This window comes from Xenopus tropicalis, chromosome 6 (assembly GCF_000004195.4).
Source record: "Xenopus tropicalis strain Nigerian chromosome 6, UCB_Xtro_10.0, whole genome shotgun sequence".
Classification (NCBI taxonomy): Eukaryota; Metazoa; Chordata; class Amphibia; order Anura; family Pipidae; genus Xenopus; species Xenopus tropicalis.
Window position 1 is genome coordinate 108,319,610 of NC_030682.2, and position 19,396 is coordinate 108,339,005.

At 34.8% G+C, this 19,396-nt stretch overlaps 1 protein-coding gene across 1 annotated transcript in view; it reads right to left on the minus strand.

Moving 5' to 3' along the window:
- Positions 1-397: 397 nt before the first annotated feature.
- rock1 (Rho-associated, coiled-coil containing protein kinase 1) overlaps positions 398-19,396 on the minus strand; it is a 77,910-nt gene continuing 58,911 nt past the window's right edge. Inside the window, exons 19-33 of the mRNA XM_002934134.5 lie at positions 18,650-18,810; positions 17,630-17,814; positions 17,322-17,391; positions 16,408-16,511; positions 14,085-14,250; positions 13,287-13,380; positions 12,920-13,005; positions 12,154-12,342; positions 11,027-11,192; positions 6,655-6,725; positions 6,332-6,420; positions 5,220-5,298; positions 4,523-4,784; positions 3,859-4,066; positions 398-3,000 (exon numbers count right to left, since the gene is read on the minus strand). Of these exons, the coding sequence (XP_002934180.3) occupies positions 2,997-3,000; positions 3,859-4,066; positions 4,523-4,784; positions 5,220-5,298; positions 6,332-6,420; positions 6,655-6,725; positions 11,027-11,192; positions 12,154-12,342; positions 12,920-13,005; positions 13,287-13,380; positions 14,085-14,250; positions 16,408-16,511; positions 17,322-17,391; positions 17,630-17,814; positions 18,650-18,810 (1,934 nt within the window). The 3' untranslated portion in view covers positions 398-2,996. The remainder of the gene's footprint in view (positions 3,001-3,858; positions 4,067-4,522; positions 4,785-5,219; positions 5,299-6,331; positions 6,421-6,654; positions 6,726-11,026; positions 11,193-12,153; positions 12,343-12,919; positions 13,006-13,286; positions 13,381-14,084; positions 14,251-16,407; positions 16,512-17,321; positions 17,392-17,629; positions 17,815-18,649; positions 18,811-19,396) is intronic.

Below are 19,396 nucleotides of genomic sequence, written 5' to 3' on the forward strand. Positions count from 1 at the left end.
ATTGTTATACAGCCGAGTAAAGCTATGCATTTATTTGATATCATTATACTTACTGGCCTTTAACCTGTTCTTGACTGCAAGTGAACGCACTCACAAGGCCAACATGATTTCATTACTCTTTATGTAAAATAGAAGTTCTTACATTACATTTATTATTCATATGATGAAGTTTGTAGTTTAGAGAGCACCTTTTGGACAAAGAACATACATATACAGTATGTTGTGCTGTAGCAAGACCTTTCTAGTGTAACCCATAGGCAGTGTGAGTGGCCTAAGGTGGTAATCTCAGCAGACAGCATAATAATGTGCATGTATAGGAAGCCGTTGTGTAGGACACATCATAAAACACAACAACTTTTATCATAATGCAAAAAGACAACAAAGCAGTAATTCTACATTTACAAGTAATTCAAACAGTGTACTTTATTTGGAAACAGTGGTTCCATAAATAGGCTTTATTTCATTTCAAATGATAACACAGTCATTAGCATATTAATAACAGATATGTTTATTATTACATATCCATCAGTGCGTATTTCAATACCACTTGAAACATGCATATTGCCTTCAGACGAAACCAGTTTTCCAGTGCTCTTTGTCTAATTTTAATTATTACACAAACTGCAAAGCCAGTATAAATTACTCAAGAGGTATTTGGTAAAAAATAAAATAAAAAATAAACAAAAGGGAAAACATGGCTGGCCTATTTATGTATATGTGAGTGTGTGTGTGTATACACACATTATGTGTATAAACATGTATATATTTGTGTGTGCATGTATGTGTGTGTGTGTATATACACACACACATATATATATATATATATATATATATACACATATACATTTACACACACACATATATATATATATATATGCACACATACATACATGTATAGAAAAATACACACGTATATAAAATCCCATTTAAAAAAAAATCTACAAAATAAATTTTCCATCTGTAGAAACATTTAAAAGGCTTATTTTAACATTTCTCTAACTAATCAAGGGAATTCTTATAGAAATTTAAAATAAGTTTCAGCTTATGGTATATAAACTTTCTAAAAATTAAATTTTTATCAAGTTAAAAATCATGTACTGTTTGTGGAAAGTTACTCTTAATTATACCCCCCTTGGTAATCTTGTCTCTACATTTACAGATTCCTGAGAGGGGAATAGTACATATCTTTAACCTTATTTGCATAAGATGAAGCTTAAAATTACATTTTCATTGTCACAATAGTTCCCCTTTAAACACTGTCAGCTGACACTGCTCTGGCAGCATAGCAAAAACAAAGCTGACAAAAAAACAAAACAAAAACTAAACACATACATAACAGGAGACAAAAATGGGATTAAAACACCCAATCACTTAAATCATATTTAATACTTGTGTATTAAAATAAATATTACTACCTTTGCAAAAAATAGAAGGATAATAAAACCCATGGTCACTGAATTCCTTGGCAATTTCTAATATCCTTATATTTCATGGTAGTGTCTATATATATATATATATATATATATATATATATATATATATATATATATATATATATATGAGACACAAACAATATACACACACACACACACATAAATATACAGAATCAGTGGTCTCTGCTTATTAGCAAAAGATTTTATGATTCACTATATTATGAAGTGTTCATAAAAATGCCAAACGTCTGCTGGAATAACTTGTAAGCCTTGCAGATTTCTATTATATATATATAAGAAACAAAAAAAAATAGCAGGTAGTTTTAATCAGCGATTGTACATAATCGCATGATATGTCTTTCAATTGTTGGTGAGGGAAAAAAGCGCATACATGGCATAAATGACATTTAAATATATTTCACATCCATTCAGGAGGATTATTTGCTGTGCATTTTCTCAAGACACACCACCTAACACATTTTTCTCTGTACAATTCTTTTAGCCTAGTATATCCCTTTTTCTATTGGAATGCAATACATTTCGACCAATAAAACTTGCCTGGAGGGAAGAATAATTTGCAGAAAACAATGTCTTCTGCTGCTAAAAGCATGGCAGTAAAAGAACGAATCTGAATGAAGGCACAGAATAAGAAGGGCAGGGGATACCCAATAAAAGTGTTCTAACAATAATTTACAATTTCATACAGTGCATACTTTTTGTTTACGTTTGTTAACTTAATGTTTTTTATCATTAAAAACCTGTAAGGCAATACATTACAAAATAAACAAAATGATGTACCCAAAACACTCATAAAATGGTCTTTTACTGTTAGTTTCTAATGCCTCTATGTATAAAACTCAAATCAATATGGCTTGGCAAAAAATAAAATGCATAGTTAAAAAAAAACAAAAAAACAAAGTCTTGACCTTTCACCATGATGACCAACTGCAGATCCTGAGAGGAGCTTGTATCTCACCCCCTCTATGTTGCTCTGCAATAAGACTGTACTGACCAGCGAAGACTGTACTGAACAGCAAAGGCACTACATATAGTTCAAAGTTCAAGGGTCACTTAGCTTCTTCCAAAAGAAAGGTAAAGTCTTTAAAAAAAAACACCAAGAAACTATGAAGAAATCTCTGTTCTTCTCATCTTGAGGTACTGCTCTGTGTGCTTGGCCCGTGACATACATTGCAGCTTAGTTATGTTAAATACTCTCCATTGTGTGTTTATGCAAAACTGCATTCCATCATCACAGACAGGCTTCTGTAGATTATCCAAACCAACTTCTGATTGATAGTGATTTTAATATAATAAATATATATATGAATATATATATATATATGTAGCTAAGCCTTGTTTTAATTGCATTACATAGTAATAACTCATCTAAATCTACCTTTAGGCAAACCCGCAATAAAAGACCCTCACAGCATTCTTTGTGCCAAAGCAAGGGGAAGTAGAACTGCATTTTAGCCCTGAAGCCTGTGATCTCTGTGAATTTCAGTCTCTTTGCACCACTCTTACGAAGAAGCAGCCAAGGCACCACATGTTGGGGAAGCACTATTAGCTGAGAACAAAGTGGAAATGGTTAGTCTTTATTTTGCAGGAGAAAATGGGCATACAATTGCAGACATATTCACATACCTTTATTTACTCTCTCTCTCCCTTTTCATATATAGAAAACAAAGTTATAGACTAAGGTTTGTGGAAATGCTAAACCCTTCTTGAAAGAATTGGTCAAACACTAAACTAATTAAATTGTGACTCTGGGCTGTATAATTAAAACTATATAATCTTCTGTGAGTGAGTTACTGGGAATATATACTCTTATCTGCAAAACTTGTTGTGATTAGCCACAATTCCTATTGCTATCCATATACTAGATATTTTCTTGTCTGGAAAAGTTGTCAGAGAGCACATCTTTGTCCAATGTGCCACCCAGGTAATGGGCCAAATCCAACCATTTTGCCCCAAAGCCAGTGGTCAAATGACTGTTGTAAAAGGACTGCATCTATGACCCAGTGCTGCCCTCACCCACTGGTATAATTCAAACTTACTATTTAGATATCACTTGGGTACGATGTAAAATGTCAAAAATTGTTGCATCATAACAAAATGCAGGCATTTGTTTGGTCAGAATGCACTGGATATTGATTAGTCTCCCCTAATTGAAAACAAGGACTCCTGGGGCCAAAACACCTTTTTCTAGTTCAGGAAATATTTCATTTGAATATAAAAAATAAAGAGGCCCGATAAAGCCTGAGTGATGAAAAGAACGAATTAAGTCTCCTAGCCAAATTGCATCTCTAACTTAGACAGCTTTAATTAGATTTTATTCAAAGTCCATTAAAATATTTGTTATGGTAGTGACATGGTAGTTCCTAGGAATCTTTTACACAGAATGATGAAAGCACACAAAGCATACCTGGCTTTTCCAGATGAAGTTTTTGCAGGCTTTCGAAAGGACTGGTTTGTTGATGATCTAGTAGACATTGTTCTCTGATTTCCACGAACTAATGTTGGGGGAGGGGTTTTGGGGATTTTCTTTACTAGATGGGACACCCATTTTGTCTGTTCTTCCTGAGTGCATGCCAGCAAAAGCATATCTCTTGCAGAAGTTACATCATAGCTCACTATATATTAGAAAGAGAGACCTTTATTATTCACATGGATTTGCATGGCTCCTTCTGAAAGCTCAGACTCAGGCACAATGCACTGAGATAACTGCCTACTCACCAATATTACAAATTAAACAAAATACATTTGTTGGTTCAAGAATAAGATTTCAAATGGTAGAGTAAATTATTAGCTATGTAAACTGTGTCATTTAGACATAAAAAGTATACCATGAAAATTATAACAGAATCCTGTTAAAAGTATGAGTTGTCACTTAGATACTAAAAGTACATTAATACAAGGCACTATCTTGTAACTTCACAATACATTGCTGTCAAAATGCCCGATTTTCCCAAAACTGCACATTCTAGATGTGTAATGTAATAAATACAGGAGCAGGCACAATAGTAGTGAAATAAGAAATTAACTGTTGCTATAGTAGTGCTTTAGTAGATGTCATTCCCATGGCATACCTTTGCAGGGGGAGATCAATTCCTCCTTTTTATCCAAGTGATCTTTATGACATTTGACATGGCATCTTCGGCATTCAAGTGCTGGAGGGGGCTTAAAAACATGCCACAAGGGTTTGGCACAGGCCTCACAATTTGCTGGAAAGTGGTAAAGTGTTGGAATAAACTCATGGCCTTTGTGATTGAGGAAATTTGTCTTCTCTGTTTGTTGAACTGGCTCCAGTTCCACATCTTTCCTACATTCCCCCTCATTGGCATACAGTATCTGGTAGAATAAAAAACAAAACAATGTTTAAACTTAATAAAAACCTTAATTAATCCTCTGCGCCCCCTCCCCCCATTAATTCCAAAAGCACCCTACTATATATATATATATATATATATATATATAACACCTATTAAGAATACAGAGGTTAAGATGATAAAATAGGAGTCAGATATCTACATAGCTCTCCAGTCACACGGTGTATAAAAATTTAGAACTGCACATTTTTATTTTTTTGAACATGCTACAGAAGTAATATATACAAATCAAGGGTTTTCAGCATTATTGGCCCTATATAAATATACCTTTTTAACAGGTATAAATTACCTTATTCTAAAGTATGTAAAATACTGTATGATACTTAATGATTAAAATTACTATGAAAAGGAAACAAAGTACTGTTAGTCACATTACAAGGTGATGGCTGCAGGTTACCTGAAATATCCTAGGTATCTCTTCTGTATTGGCTCTGTAAACATCCCCTTGTGTAACAGCACGGACATGGAAAAGCTTACTGCAACAGACACAGTTTTTGTGAATTATTTGTTAGGATCATTTATGCAACATACTATTGAATGATAAAAAATATATATTTTGTGTTTGTAAATATATTTGCATATTTTCTGCATCAGACTGCAGTAAACTGAACAAACAAAGTACAGCAAAAATATAATTGCCAATGTGCATAAACCAAATCAAAACTTTGCAACAAATGTTGTAGAAGGGGATTCTACGAGTTACATTTATGGTTTATTTCAAACTGACACTGACTTGAGTGCCACTGCATGATTTGTATCTGAAAGGCAGGCAGCATAATACTGGAAAATACCCTCCTATAGACAATAATGGTAACTGTAATGACCCTGCCTATTGCTCAAAATTGTGGTCGCCGAATGTTTATTTTTCTGGCACATGAACATGGGCGGTGCCTGCCTTCTGTCCCTACATATGTATGTTGATTGGCATGGCAGTACCCATACATACAAGTTCCATACTTCTGTTAATTCTGGTCTGTTTTTCACTCTTCTGCTATTTTTCTGTTTTGTTTTTATTTTATTAACCTGTACTCCTATGCCTGCCTTTCTCTCCATCTGTCCCCATTTCATTGTTTCTACCCTTTTCTCTTTATTTCAGTTTTTACTTCCTCCTCTCTTTATTTTCTCATTTTGTTTTACTGCTGCCCCCAGGGCCATTTCTCCTCTTGTTTTAAAGTCATCATTCCACATCACAAACCTGAACGTTCCATCTGCTCTTCCCATTATTTAAAAACCCATTCTAGCGTTGTCCCCCATATCTCTCCTATCCTTTTAACCCACATACATCTGCCTCTAGTTTCTTCCTCTGGTTTTTCCACTTCTTTTTTATTGCCCTGTCTTTGTTCCCTTTTGACTATCTTATTTCAACATTTAAAAGGGAAATATAATCTTCTAATATATATTGAAATATACTTCTCCTCTGGACTAAGCCTGGCAAGAATGAATAGTTGTACAGCAAATAAATAACTGTATTCATTCTGATGACAGTTAAGTGTTGCCATCAATACTTACTCTATGTCAAGCACCATGGATGGGCTTGATTGTTCCTTATTCTGTTCATCATTGTAAAACAGAATCTTTTTACTGCTCACCACAACATACTAAAACAAGAAGAAAGTAAGATACTTTACTGGCCATGCAATAGTAGTAAAATAATTTTTTAACGCACATAACATTACAAATAACATTACAAATAACACTACCAAAGCTGTATTGGCATTTGTACTCCCAAGGGTTAAAAACATTACTGTATGAGAAACCATAGTAGCAGTCATGAAGACGGCTTGAAGTTCTGGTGGAATTTTCTATTCTCCTTTTTATAAATAAGCAATTACCTGCTTCTTCCATCCATATCTTTTAATGTTTCCTCGGTTTGGTATAGAGAGCCAGCCTTCAATTCTTGATTCTGAATGGAAAAAGATATTATACTGAATGTTCTATATTTCCATCCAACAAGTGCAAAATAAAGCAATAAGAAAAACCATGCACAATGAAAATGCATAGCAGAGAATAAACCAGAGAAAAAGGTTGATTCTCAGCACTTCATGCCTGTATACAAAACGTTGCTCAGAATGATGCAAATTGAACATGTCTATTTTAAAAACAAGCCAAGAAAAAAAAAATAAGTTGACATTGAATACAAATGAAAATCATTTCAAATGAAGTAACAAAAGCAGAGATGCAACAAGCTAATGAAAACTGGTCAACATATAACAGGCAGGAAATGTGTGTTCCATTTACTCACAGAGGACAATAATAGGAGAGAAATAAATAAGGAATGCAGGAAGACTCGACTAGACGGAGAATAAAAGACAAACATTTTATTTAGAGCGAATCAGAAATGCAGATCATTTGAAGGTTGCTGCAGAACTAGATGTATTCAGACTTCATATAGAACCAGATTACTAATGAGTCAATTCCTAGTATGAATAAGAAGCACTGCAATAACACACAAGAACACACCTACGAAATGAAGATCCAGTAAGAACACTGATTGCTAGCCAAAAAAAGAATATTTTGGGATAGTAGGATTGCCAATTCCAAGAGCTAGCAACATTAAGAGACACTGACACCTCCAAATATATTGCATTGAACTCTTGGGAAGTTGCCTCCAAGTTACGCTCTTCTCTAATTTCTATATAGTATGTTTAAAGTTCTTCTGTAAAACTCTTCTTTCCTTTTACTTCTAGGTTACTTTTTCTGGAAGAGCTGGAACTTTAGCAGTTTGTTTAGCAATCAAAGCTTTGAAGACTTCCCATTTAGCTAGTATAGAAACCTATAGTTACTTACTATACGGGTTCACCCTGATGGGGACAGTGTTAAAGAAGCATTATTTTAATACTGGTATGGGATCTATTACTGAAATATTTAAGTATATCTAACCACAGTACATGAGGGGTCCAGTTGCACGTGCCCCAGACCTACAGCAACAGAAGGATCATACCACAGACAAAACAGGAGGCATTTATGAATACCATGGGAATCATGAGTGCCTGCTGTTTTGTTGGTGGTATAGGATCTATTAGCCAAAATTCTTGGAGACAAGGCTTTTATGGATAAGACTTTGAGATAATCTGAAGCACCATTCCTTAAACCTACTAAAAACTGTTCACTGCATTTTTATCACTTTCTTTAGAGAAAAAGATAACCAGTCATAAATTCAATATTGTCTTTGAAAAGAAAAATATGTGAAATGTTATTCTCATATTTCAGATAATACATCCTATATGTCTTTCCCTCGCCCCTTTCCATTATCAATCAGGCCACTCTATTAGACACTAAAAGGGTGATATACTGTGTAAAACATTAAAATACTAATGTAAACATCCTTTTCAGTCAGTTTGTAACAGTCAAAAATACCATTTAAGTATTATTACAAAATAAAAACCTAACAGACCGGCCTTTGAGTAAAATATTTATATGATTAAATTTACATCATAGTTGGTGGTAGAAAAACATCAGTTATTTTGCCTGCTTTGTTATAGCTCTCACAACCCTTCCCCCAAAATAAGTCTTACAGACAGTATTTACTTACTGTTTCTTGAAAAGAAATACTAGCAACAAAAAACAAAAAGCTAATTTGTTAGATAAACTGCAGTCACAAGAAATTCCTTTCTGAATCTCTGAACCCTATATAGCAACAGAAACCCAGAAGTAAGACAAAGCTTAGAGAAACACAAAGGGCCCGATTCACTAAAGTCCAAAATAAGGAGTGCTATTTATAGCATGCGTTAAAAATCTTATCACTTCTTATTTTTCGCTCGATTCACTAAAAGGACACTTGTCATAATTAAGAAGCGATGTTCTTGGCGTTATTTATCTTGCGACGACATATTTTCAAACAACGTACTGCGTAATATGTTGTGCGCTGCGTAATATATTGCTTGAAAATATGTCGTCGCAAGATAAATAACGCCAAGAACATCGCTTCTTAATTATGACAAGTGTCCTTTTAGTGAATCGAGCGAAAAATAAGAAGTGATAAGATTTTTAACGCATGCTATAAATGGCACTCCTTATTTCGGACTTTAGTGAATCGGGCCCAAAGTCTATAAAAATATAATATAAAAAGAGCACAACATGTAGGCAACTTTCCTAGAGCTATATAATGATAGGGTATGTTTAACAGGCACTTTCAATCACAAGTTTAAGAATGATAAAACTTTTTGTAATCAACAGATCCATATATTACGATTCTTATACTCATTAAATGGTGTATGTTGTTAGGACAGTTATGATTAATTACAGTACAAGTTTCACTGTTAAATTGAAGAAAAAAATCTGAATGAAGAATATAGTTCTGCCAAAAAATGTGTCTATTTACATACTATTATCTTTTATTTACCATATCAACTAAATGTATTATTATAATATATTGTATTAAAAACTAACGTTCTGCTTAGAATCTTTGTAATGTATTATATGCATGCTTATTATATAAGTTTCTCCATGAGAAAGCCAGGCTACAGAGTTGGCTCTAACTGGCAGCCATCCTTCTTTGGCACAGCTGACCTGCCTTTGCAAGTGCTGAGTGCTAACAGTCATCTACTTATCTATCACCAGTGTAGGTTTGCTGGTTTTGCTGCCAATTTATATAGCCACACTAGCTTTTGAACAACAGTTCAAGTGTTTTCAGGCAATTCTTTCAACCCTAAGCAAGTGTGCCCATACAGTAAAACACAAGGGCAGCTAAATGTAATAAACATGTATAATATAAATACACATTTGCTCAATTTGAATTTATTTTAGCCAAAATTCATATCACTAGATGTAAACATACCCACACAAATATGGTATATAAGAGCTCTCGCATTCCTGTGATTTATTACATAACAGGACACAAGTGTAACTTATATTCTAAACATTCCTACGGCAGTGTTAAAATACATTTAGAAAAGGGAAAGTAAAGCTTCTATGGTGACAGTAATATAATGTGAACACAATCCAAAATAAAGTCCTATACAATCTAAAAATACTCATTACATTTTAAATAATAATCAATAATAATAATAATCCAAGAAATTATTGGCCTGTAACACTTCTCTACCATGCACGAGTTTACCATTTTCAGGCTTAAGGCAAGGGACTGGTTTTTACAATAATATAAGGTGTGGGATCCTTTAAAGCTCCAAATTACAGGAAGCTATTTCCCATAGGGTCAGTTTTAAACGCGACATATGTAAAAATTAAAAATGTACCAGTGTATTATAATCCTATAAATACAGAAGGACTGTGTCCAAAATAAAGTAGTGTTTTGGGCAGGATGATTTATTGAGAAATTCCCCCAAAACCTCACTAGTCCTGCCCATCTGTTCCACTTCCTGCTGCCTCCTTTCTCAGGTTGTGCAGGGGAGAGCCAGGTGGCACTCAGCGCACAACACTAAGATATGAGCCAATCAGCAGCTAGGCTGACATGACAGGGATCTGACACCTGTCTTTGCTTGTGTGACTGCAGGGCTGTGATTGGCTATCCCACTGCTACTGTGCTTCTGGCAGGGACAGTTAGGACACGCCCACCCCTCATTTGAAACATGGTCAAGGACCTGAGAGGATCTATAGGGAACTCCAATAAAGGGGCCATTTTTACAGATAGTATAAATTTTTAGCCCAAAGTAAAACCAGCTTCATATATTATTTATAAAGTCCTATACCAGGACTACATAACAGGATTTCTTTGTAAAAGGCCCAGCACAGCACTTTCAGCCAGTCACTATTGTCACACTCTGTCTGTGCTGTATGTGCTATTAATTAAAAAACTCACCTCGAAATATTTAACAACAATGGCTTATGGAGAATCTAGCATTAAGCTGGTAAAAGGGAATTTAAAGAGGTGATGTTGAAGAGAGTGTACACCAAGAGCAGTTCAGTGAAGAAGTGGGCCAGAGTGGAGAGTGAGTGCAGTTTTGAGGTGTGGAAGGAAAAAAATAGAAAGTGTTATGTGGGTGACAACATAATTACTGTGATCAAAATAAAGAATGTGTGTAAGGGGAAGAAGGAGAACAATTTCTTATTGTTCTTGATTGGTAACTATTGCTATGTGGAGGATGTGTTGATCGGTGAAAGTTGTTTGTAGGAGGGGATGACTGCCTGCCAAATTTTTTAGGTTTAGCTGTAATCTAAGGCTAACTTATTTATAACAGATTCCAAAGATATGACTGAATCAGAAAATTGCTAGGAGATCACTCATACCAACAAAGCTGTACTCACCACCTATTATGCCATCAGTATCATCTGGTTGTAGGCTAGCAACGCTGGTTGAGTCCATACGTAGCTGTAGGTCTGCCAGCCTGGCGCGCAACTGCTCAATATCACTTTCTTTGCTGTCCAACTGCATCTGAAGCTCATTTTTGTAATTACTTTCTTCAGTCAATTGCTACAAACCAAACAACATCAAGTTTTACTGCCTTTTCTTGACAAATAAAAATGCAAAATCTTGAAGAAACTTGGCAGTGCAGTAAGCATCCTTATGATATTAACAGAAATTCTAGATTATTCTTCTCTATTCATCCTCACAGTGGTAATGTAGTTACCTCTACTGGGCAACCCTAGCTTAACTAATTCAGAGCAATACAAAAGTACTCTGGGCTTTAAGATTAGAACTATGCCAAATAAAAATGCTTCTATAACAAAAGACAACATATTATAAGCAACATGTAAAATAGCAATATGACATTCTAATAATATCCCTATACAGTGCTATTATAATAAGAATTGAATGTTAAAACTCCAGAGCTAACAGTTTAAATACCTTGTACCTGGTAAGTTCAAAGGAATCTGAACCTACAGGTAAAAAGGTAGCATTTTAAAGAGGATGTTCAAATTGTAGATAAAATTCCCTATAAGAACACAGTGATTCTGGTATTCTGCTCATGGAACTGTGTTGGAAACAAGCTGCAGCTTACATGTTTTTGCAGTGCAGCAATCCACTTATGTAAGACAGAGCAGTTTCCCAGAGCTTAACTCCCATATTCGTCAGGAAAGTCAATCAAAAATGACAATACTGTCTGCAAAAAAAATGGATATCCGAGAGGCACCTATCCTCTTATTGCCCCCATTACACCAAAACATCTTTAGATCTACTCTATGAATGTGATAAAGTGGTTATTTACATATGTTCAATAAGTGATCTTATAGGCATAGCCCATCTTTTTTTTCTCCTCACTCTATCACTCTACTTCTAACCCTATGCTCTCTCTAACTCTTCTTATTGTCTGATCTAGTATGTTTATGTGTATAAAATGTAAAAACCAATAAAGAAAAACTTAAAAATAAAAAATCTAAACCACCCTGTAATTTGAATCTCATAGTTGTACTTAGTGCATGCAAATTCTTACCATCAGAGTCTCATCCAGCTCTTTCTGGTACTTTGCAACCATCTGGTTATACTTCTCTTTCTCTTGGTTAAGATCAAGTTGAAGCTTTCGGTTTTCTTTTTCTTTCTTCCTCAAGTCTTGTGTGTTAGCTTTCTTTCTATCCAGTTTGAAGTCCTTCCGATTCATAATTTCAGCAAGTTTGTTCACAGCCTGAAATAGGTTCAAAAGGAAAACAAATTTAAAAATTTAAGTTATTAATATATTGATATAAAAAAAATAGAGAAGGGATTCAAGATTTATTTATCTACTCTTACATAGGCTATAAAGCATTAGAAAGAGCTTCTTATAAGCACAGAACTTTTCTCCTCTGTAAATGCATGTTTACATGAGATGAAGCTGCTGTAGTACTGTCTCTCCTGTATCATTCTCCAAATGCACCCTAGCACCTTGGGGCCGACGACTAAGGAGGCCCTATAGTCGTCGGCCCCTGGTCCTCTTCCTCCCTCCATTGTCCGTACCGTTCCCCTCCTCTTCTTTGTTTCTCTACTTTCCTATCTCCTTTTCATTCCTATAACATTTATCTTTATGGTCCTCACTCCCAGCAATCTGGAAGGTTTAAGTATAATATAGAGGGACAGAAAAAGCATGTTGCTAAGCAAAGTGTTTGCCACAGTGTTACCTTAAATCTGAAAATGTAGGAACAACAGTGTTGGCAGGATCCCCTGCCCATGATGTAGTACCTATGACTGACAGAAAAAGGGTTAACATGCAAATAATCAGTGGTTACCTGTGTTTTCAGTGTTTTTTCAGTGTTAATAGCCTTTTCATATGAATTCCTTAAGTTATAAATTTCCTCTTCTTTCTCCTTATATTCTGTTGGATAAATAGAAAAGGGAATTTTGCTTTAAGGTTTGTATTTTATTCATATCACATCTACTCAATCATCATACACGTGCAGAAAGTTGCTATAAAAATGGCCCATGTGTGAACAGAAAACAAATTCAGTAATGAAAGAGCAGAGTTTTTTTTTTTTTTAATACAATATTTTTGCTTAGGAAATTTAAGCTAAATATAAAAACACATCTTAGAACAACACATATACAGCATCTCCCAATCAGCAAGAAGAACAAATCCTGTCACTGTTAGTATGATACCTTGTTCAAGCTTTCTAGCTTTTTCACTGAGCTCTTCATTTGCTTTTGTTAGAGTCTGAACATCTTTGGTTAAGGTGCTATTTGTTTCTTCCAACTGAAATAAACATAAGAGAATAGGTTATTTTTTTTTTTTATAATATATTAGATCAAAAGCACAAATTAGCAAACACATGTAAACCTAATATTAAAGACAAATAAAGGGATAATCCAGTTCTGCCTTCAACTGATCTGGCACACTAATGCTACATATGAGGGCAAAATAATCATATTTCCTAGCTAATATCTGTTAAACGGATATCATTTAGCAAACATGAAAAATTGAGTTGGCCAGTGCAGGTATAGTGAGGTTCTAAAATTTATAAGGGGGATTGTCAAAATTCATTATTAAAAGTCCAATGCCTTGCATTTATTCATATCAGGAATTAGACTTATTACTATAAATTGCTAATTTCCGATACTGACAGATTCACAATAATTGCATTTTTAAGGCTAAAGTCACATAATTAGCAAATTAGTTGCTGTTATTAAGGGCTGTATAGAATCATTCATTTCAGATTCTTCTGTGGGACAAATAGTCCAGTATTCATTTCAGACAGCTTCAAGTAGCACCTACTAATCTCCTGGTGTAACACAGGCATTAATATTGATGTGTTACATTCCCTATGAGCATGTATTCCACTCAACGGCAACTGAGGATATTACCTGCATTGTATTTATTTATTTTTTTTAATTATCTTGCATTTTTAATTTCATACAGTGGATGAAAAAAAAAAAAAGTTGTCACAACCAGTTTTTTACCTTGCGAATGGTATGGTCCTTCTCTGTATTATCTTGCCAACTTCTTGCAGACAGTTTTTTATTCTCTTGGTTGACTTCAAAATACTGTTCTTCCAAGAGGGTCCTGGCAAGCTGTTCTGATTCAGCTTTAGTTTCTGCCAGATCCAACTGTGCTGTCAGAGTATCCCTAGAGAATCACAGACACCTTTGATTAGTTTAGTTTCCATGTCTAGTATAATGAAGAGAGCTACAGCTGTAGTTCAAGTAGCTTTCATATATAAGAATATTTCACTACATGAAAAGATGCAATTTATTTTAGATTTTTTTTATATATACAGAAAAAAGAAAATTGGGCCATGATCAATATGCACGAGACTTTATCTCTACACCAGGCTTGAAAACCCATGATAGGCTATTGGCGTGACAGGAAAAATGTATGAGATTCTACAAAGACTTACATGTACGTTTTCTTATGTCGTATATATCATTGTGTACCCCTGTGGCCTCTATTATGTGGGCAAGACAATAAACATCCTAAGAGACCATATTGGGAATCTCCAGTCCATTATTTGTAATGCTCTGGAGTAATGAACAGCAGTGCAACCAGTTGCCAGACACTTTTCTGCCAACTTTTAAACGTATGGTTATTGATTTTCAACCAACCCTGCCAAGAAGCGGTTAATAGGGAGTTGGCACAGATAGAAACTCGTTGGATTTACAAACTTGATACTGTTGTACCTCGTAGACTTAATTAAACATTATCATTTAATTGCTTTGTTTGAACCGTTACTTACAGATGTTTGCATTAATTTTTTATTTTGATATTGTTCTATTTATTCTACATAAGTACTTATTCTCTTCATTTCCTTTTCTTTTTGGGGTTCTCATTACTGTGTCCTATGCCTCAGTGGTTTGTAATTCCCGTAATTTTGGTTCTCCTGCAAGTAGGTTTCAGCAAAAGGAAGAGCCCTTGTACCCATTGGCTAAATGTTGGTCTATAAGGTACAGCCAGGCAACATGGTCCATTACATGCAGCCAGATGAGTATAACCGCACAAAGTTTTTGTTTGTGGCTCCTGGGAGCACTGAAAGTGGTCCATGTTTAAGCCCCAACCTAACTCCCATGCCCATAACTGTGCAGTATTTGTTGCCTTTAAGTAACATAAGGTGCATGGTCCTATTTTGCATGCCAGTTTCTCGGTCACTTACGCAAAGTGCATGGGGGCCTAACCAGTGATTGACCAAACATAAATACAAAAAACAAACAGTGAATGCCCAATCCCATTCATAAGACAATTATACAATCAACCAATCATTGTGTGTGTGTATAGTGAGTATATCAGTGTTTTTCATATAATCACACATTAGTGCCTCTATGAACAATTTTTCCACATATATAAATCATGTATAATCCAATGTTCCACAAATGGCATTACATAAATAATTCAGCTATAAATAGTGCACTAAAAACAGCATATAAAATCGCATATTGTTTTTTGTATTTAAGTTTGGTCAAATGTCACTAGAAATATCCTTGAGAAAGGTCCAATGAGGACCGAAACGTCAGAATTCTTGTGCAATGTGCTCGCAATAAAGAAATTTGAATTTTAAACAGGGTGTGCCAGTCTGAAAGCATTTTTTATTTAATTTATTTGACTAAGCACCCCGTCACATGAACTGATTAACATTGGAGTGAAGACACTTAAAAGACACTTAAAAAATACATATATAACACAAAAGAAATGCCTCAGCATTCTTGTCTTTACAGTTAGCCGAAATCTCTGTGCATACTCCTATTGGTAACGCTGTCTTGTTTCTAATTCATATAGGCCAATAAGAAAAAACATGGTAACTATGCAAGATGAGAAACTTTTCTAGCATCCTTTAGTCTTGGAGTGACAATGTGTGCATGCTCAAACTGGCAATGGTTGCTTATGAAAGCCAGTGTAAGTACATAACTGGTAAAATGCAATACGGCTTTGCACTTGTTTCACTGGTCTGTAATTGAATTGCTTTGTAGCAACAAGTAGCCAATCCACTTAAATGTTTTGCAACAGGCAATAACATTCTCACACAATTAGTATGAGTACTTCTACGAGGACTTATTAGTATTGATTTAAAAAAAGGAGTGCCCTCAGAGTATAATGATATTATGAGGATATACTAGTACCATATGAGAATTCAATGCTTCAGTCACAGCTAAGTCTTAAAGCCAATGGTATTGTAAACTGGAATATAAGCTTCTATATTTATACTTCTGAGACAACAGATTCCATCTAAAACCAATTATGAAATATTTCTGTACTGAAGAGTTAAAACCATCTCTTGTAAGCAAATGAACATACTTATCATTGTAAAGTTCATGCACCCTCTTCTCAAGCTCATGACTGTGTTTAGTCTTCTCTTCAACTTCTTCTTTCAGCTCCCTGACCTGAGTTTTGTAAAGTGTCTGCCAAACAAAAGGAAAAGATGTTTTATTAAAAACAAATACTTACCATAATGTTTAAAGAAAGATATGGATAACCATAGTATATGCCAAGTTTAAAATTCATCATCCAGAAAAGAAAACATAAGGAAAGGACACTGGCAGCAGACCATGAAGAAAACAGACCGAGTCCAATTATCAATTACATTTGGTCAGTTGTTTGAGTCACTATGGAGTCAATAATGCAGTTACATTATTACATGGATGATATGGTTGTTACATAACTTGGGTTTTTACTGCATCTATTTAAGGAACATTATTAAGCATTTACTCAGGTTCCCTATCCAGTATGACATTTTATTTAAAGATCAAAAATGATTCAGTGTAACAAATATGCAATACAAAGGGAGGTTAGGAAGAGGGCAGATAACTTTATCATCACTGAGTACTAGAAGAAGAAATTAGCAAAACTTTTTTTTTATTATATTTAAAATTTACAAAATTTAACATCATTCCCAAATCTGATGACTGCATTTACTATAGAAACTAGATTATAACTTGTATCCTAGCAGCTAAGCATGATTGATTAATAAATCACACTGGATCTGTTGTGATCCCTGTTTTTAATCTCCTGTAAGCAATAATTTATTGAAATTAGGTTGGATTCCGTTTGAATTGTGGAAACCATAAAACAAATAAAAAGTACATCCTTACATAAATGGTTTTATAAGTTTTATGCATTAGTTCAGTTGTGGATAGAGTGGTAGAGTCAGAAGACTAATGGATTCATTATTATAAAGATACCTCTATAGTGAAAGAATAAGTTCTACTTACAGAAAAGTACTGCTCTGCTTCAAGTTGATCCTGGAGCTCCCGCATTTGGCCCTCATTACCTCTGTACTGCCTACAAAAAATAAAATTGCAGTAAAGATTGATGATTTCATTTACAAAAAGAATACAATCAAACAATAAACATATTATAAATCCAGTAAACATTCTCTCACACGCACAAAAATATTAGTTCAAAATAGTTAATAAGTAATGTTAATGGATAATTATTCCTGAAAGCATACAGTCACCACACACTAATCCAATTTTTACCATACACAATCAATGCATAATAATTTACATAAAGTACATACTTTGTTAGCTGCCCAAGTTCAAACTCCAACAGCCTTTTAGCTTCCAATAATGTATTTATTTCTTGCTTTAACTGTTTTTCAGAACCCTTCAAAGTATCCACTAGACCTGCATGCTGATTCAGTTCATTCTGTGTCACAATCCTTTTCTTTGTCTCATGCTCCAGCTGCAATGTTAGTTGCTTTACCTAACAATAATAGGATAAAAAAAGCACATTTAGTTCACACCAGCCATGTTCATGTTGTAAAATGCACCTAGTCTTAATTTTAGGACTGCCTCAATTTTTAATGTCAATGGCAAAACAATGATAAGCCTAAAGCAGAACAAACACAGTCAGATACATTTGGTTAGAGAGGTCACAAAACCATTGGATCATTACAGATACTCTTGGTGAAACTGGGGTGATCATAATGGGGGCTAGAGAGAGGACCACATCATCTCACCAATGCAGTCGTTGCCTGACAACATTTTCTAACATGTCCAATACATACCTGTCCATTATTTGGTCAAGAAGGCAATACATGGGCCAATTAGCTGACAACTTTGTCTGGAGGAACAGAAAGGGCAGCTTTTATTGGCCCATTTATGGCCACCTTTTTTCAAATCATTCACAACAATGTTTTACGGTTCACTGAAAAAAATCTTCATAATTGTCTCCCATCGCCCTCAAGCGATGTTAAGTTTCCCTACAAAAAGCCAGTGGTAAAAAAGACAGACACCTTGGGGTGTGCAAGGACAGAGAGACTATAGGGGGAAATATCATTAATATCAGCAGGTAAGATCAACCTCCTAGGTGTTTGTAGCCTGTAAGGAAAGATACTCTGAAACAGTTTACCTGTCTGACTATCTCTGCTGTGCAGACCACACTAGGATTGTTAAACCACTGTACTAAGCACAGTTAAACAGCTACTGAGTTAAGTGGTCTGCTAAAAGCAGAAATAAAAATATCATCAGACTTGTTAGTGAGAAAAATAAAAAGGACAAGCATCTGAATATGTTTATAAGGCACTGTATATTCTCACCTCCTCTTCCAGTCTCTCTCTTTGCTGAGTAAAGTGCTCCATTTTTTGTCGAGACTGCTTAAGGTCAAATTCAAGCATTGAACACTGCTTCTCTATCTCTACACGCCGATTCTCTGCTTTCTCTTTTGCTGCTCTTTCTCCCTTCACTTTCATTTCCATTTCTGAAAGCAGGCAACAAAACAACCAAAAATTTAATTTACAAGATCAAAGCAGGGGAGGAACTAAAGAGCATCTATTTTTGATCACTTCACTGAAATAATCTTAGACTACAACAGGTTTAAAGTGACCATACACTGTCCATTAGTGTATGCTATCTGACCATTCAGTCCATATACTGATAGTGTGGATTGCTTATAATGGGCCGTACATGTAAGGCCGTATTTCTATTATGATCATTCAGGTAAGGTAAAATTGTTAGCATCTATCAGCCACTTGCAAGGTAAAATAATTTGATTAACAGAGCATACATAAACAGAGGTCTGTTGTTCAGTAATATGATCTGTGCACTGGTAATATCATTATCCAGCTCACAAGGACCAAACATCTCCCATAGGCTCCATTTTAATCAAATAATTCACATTCTTAAATAGGATATCCTTTTTCTCTGTAATAATAAAACAGTACCTTGTACTTGATTCCAACTAAGATATAATTAATCCTTATTGGAGGCAAAACAATCCTATTGGGTTTAACTACTGTTAAATTATGTTTCTAGCAGACTTTAGGTAGGAAAACCCCAGGTCCCAA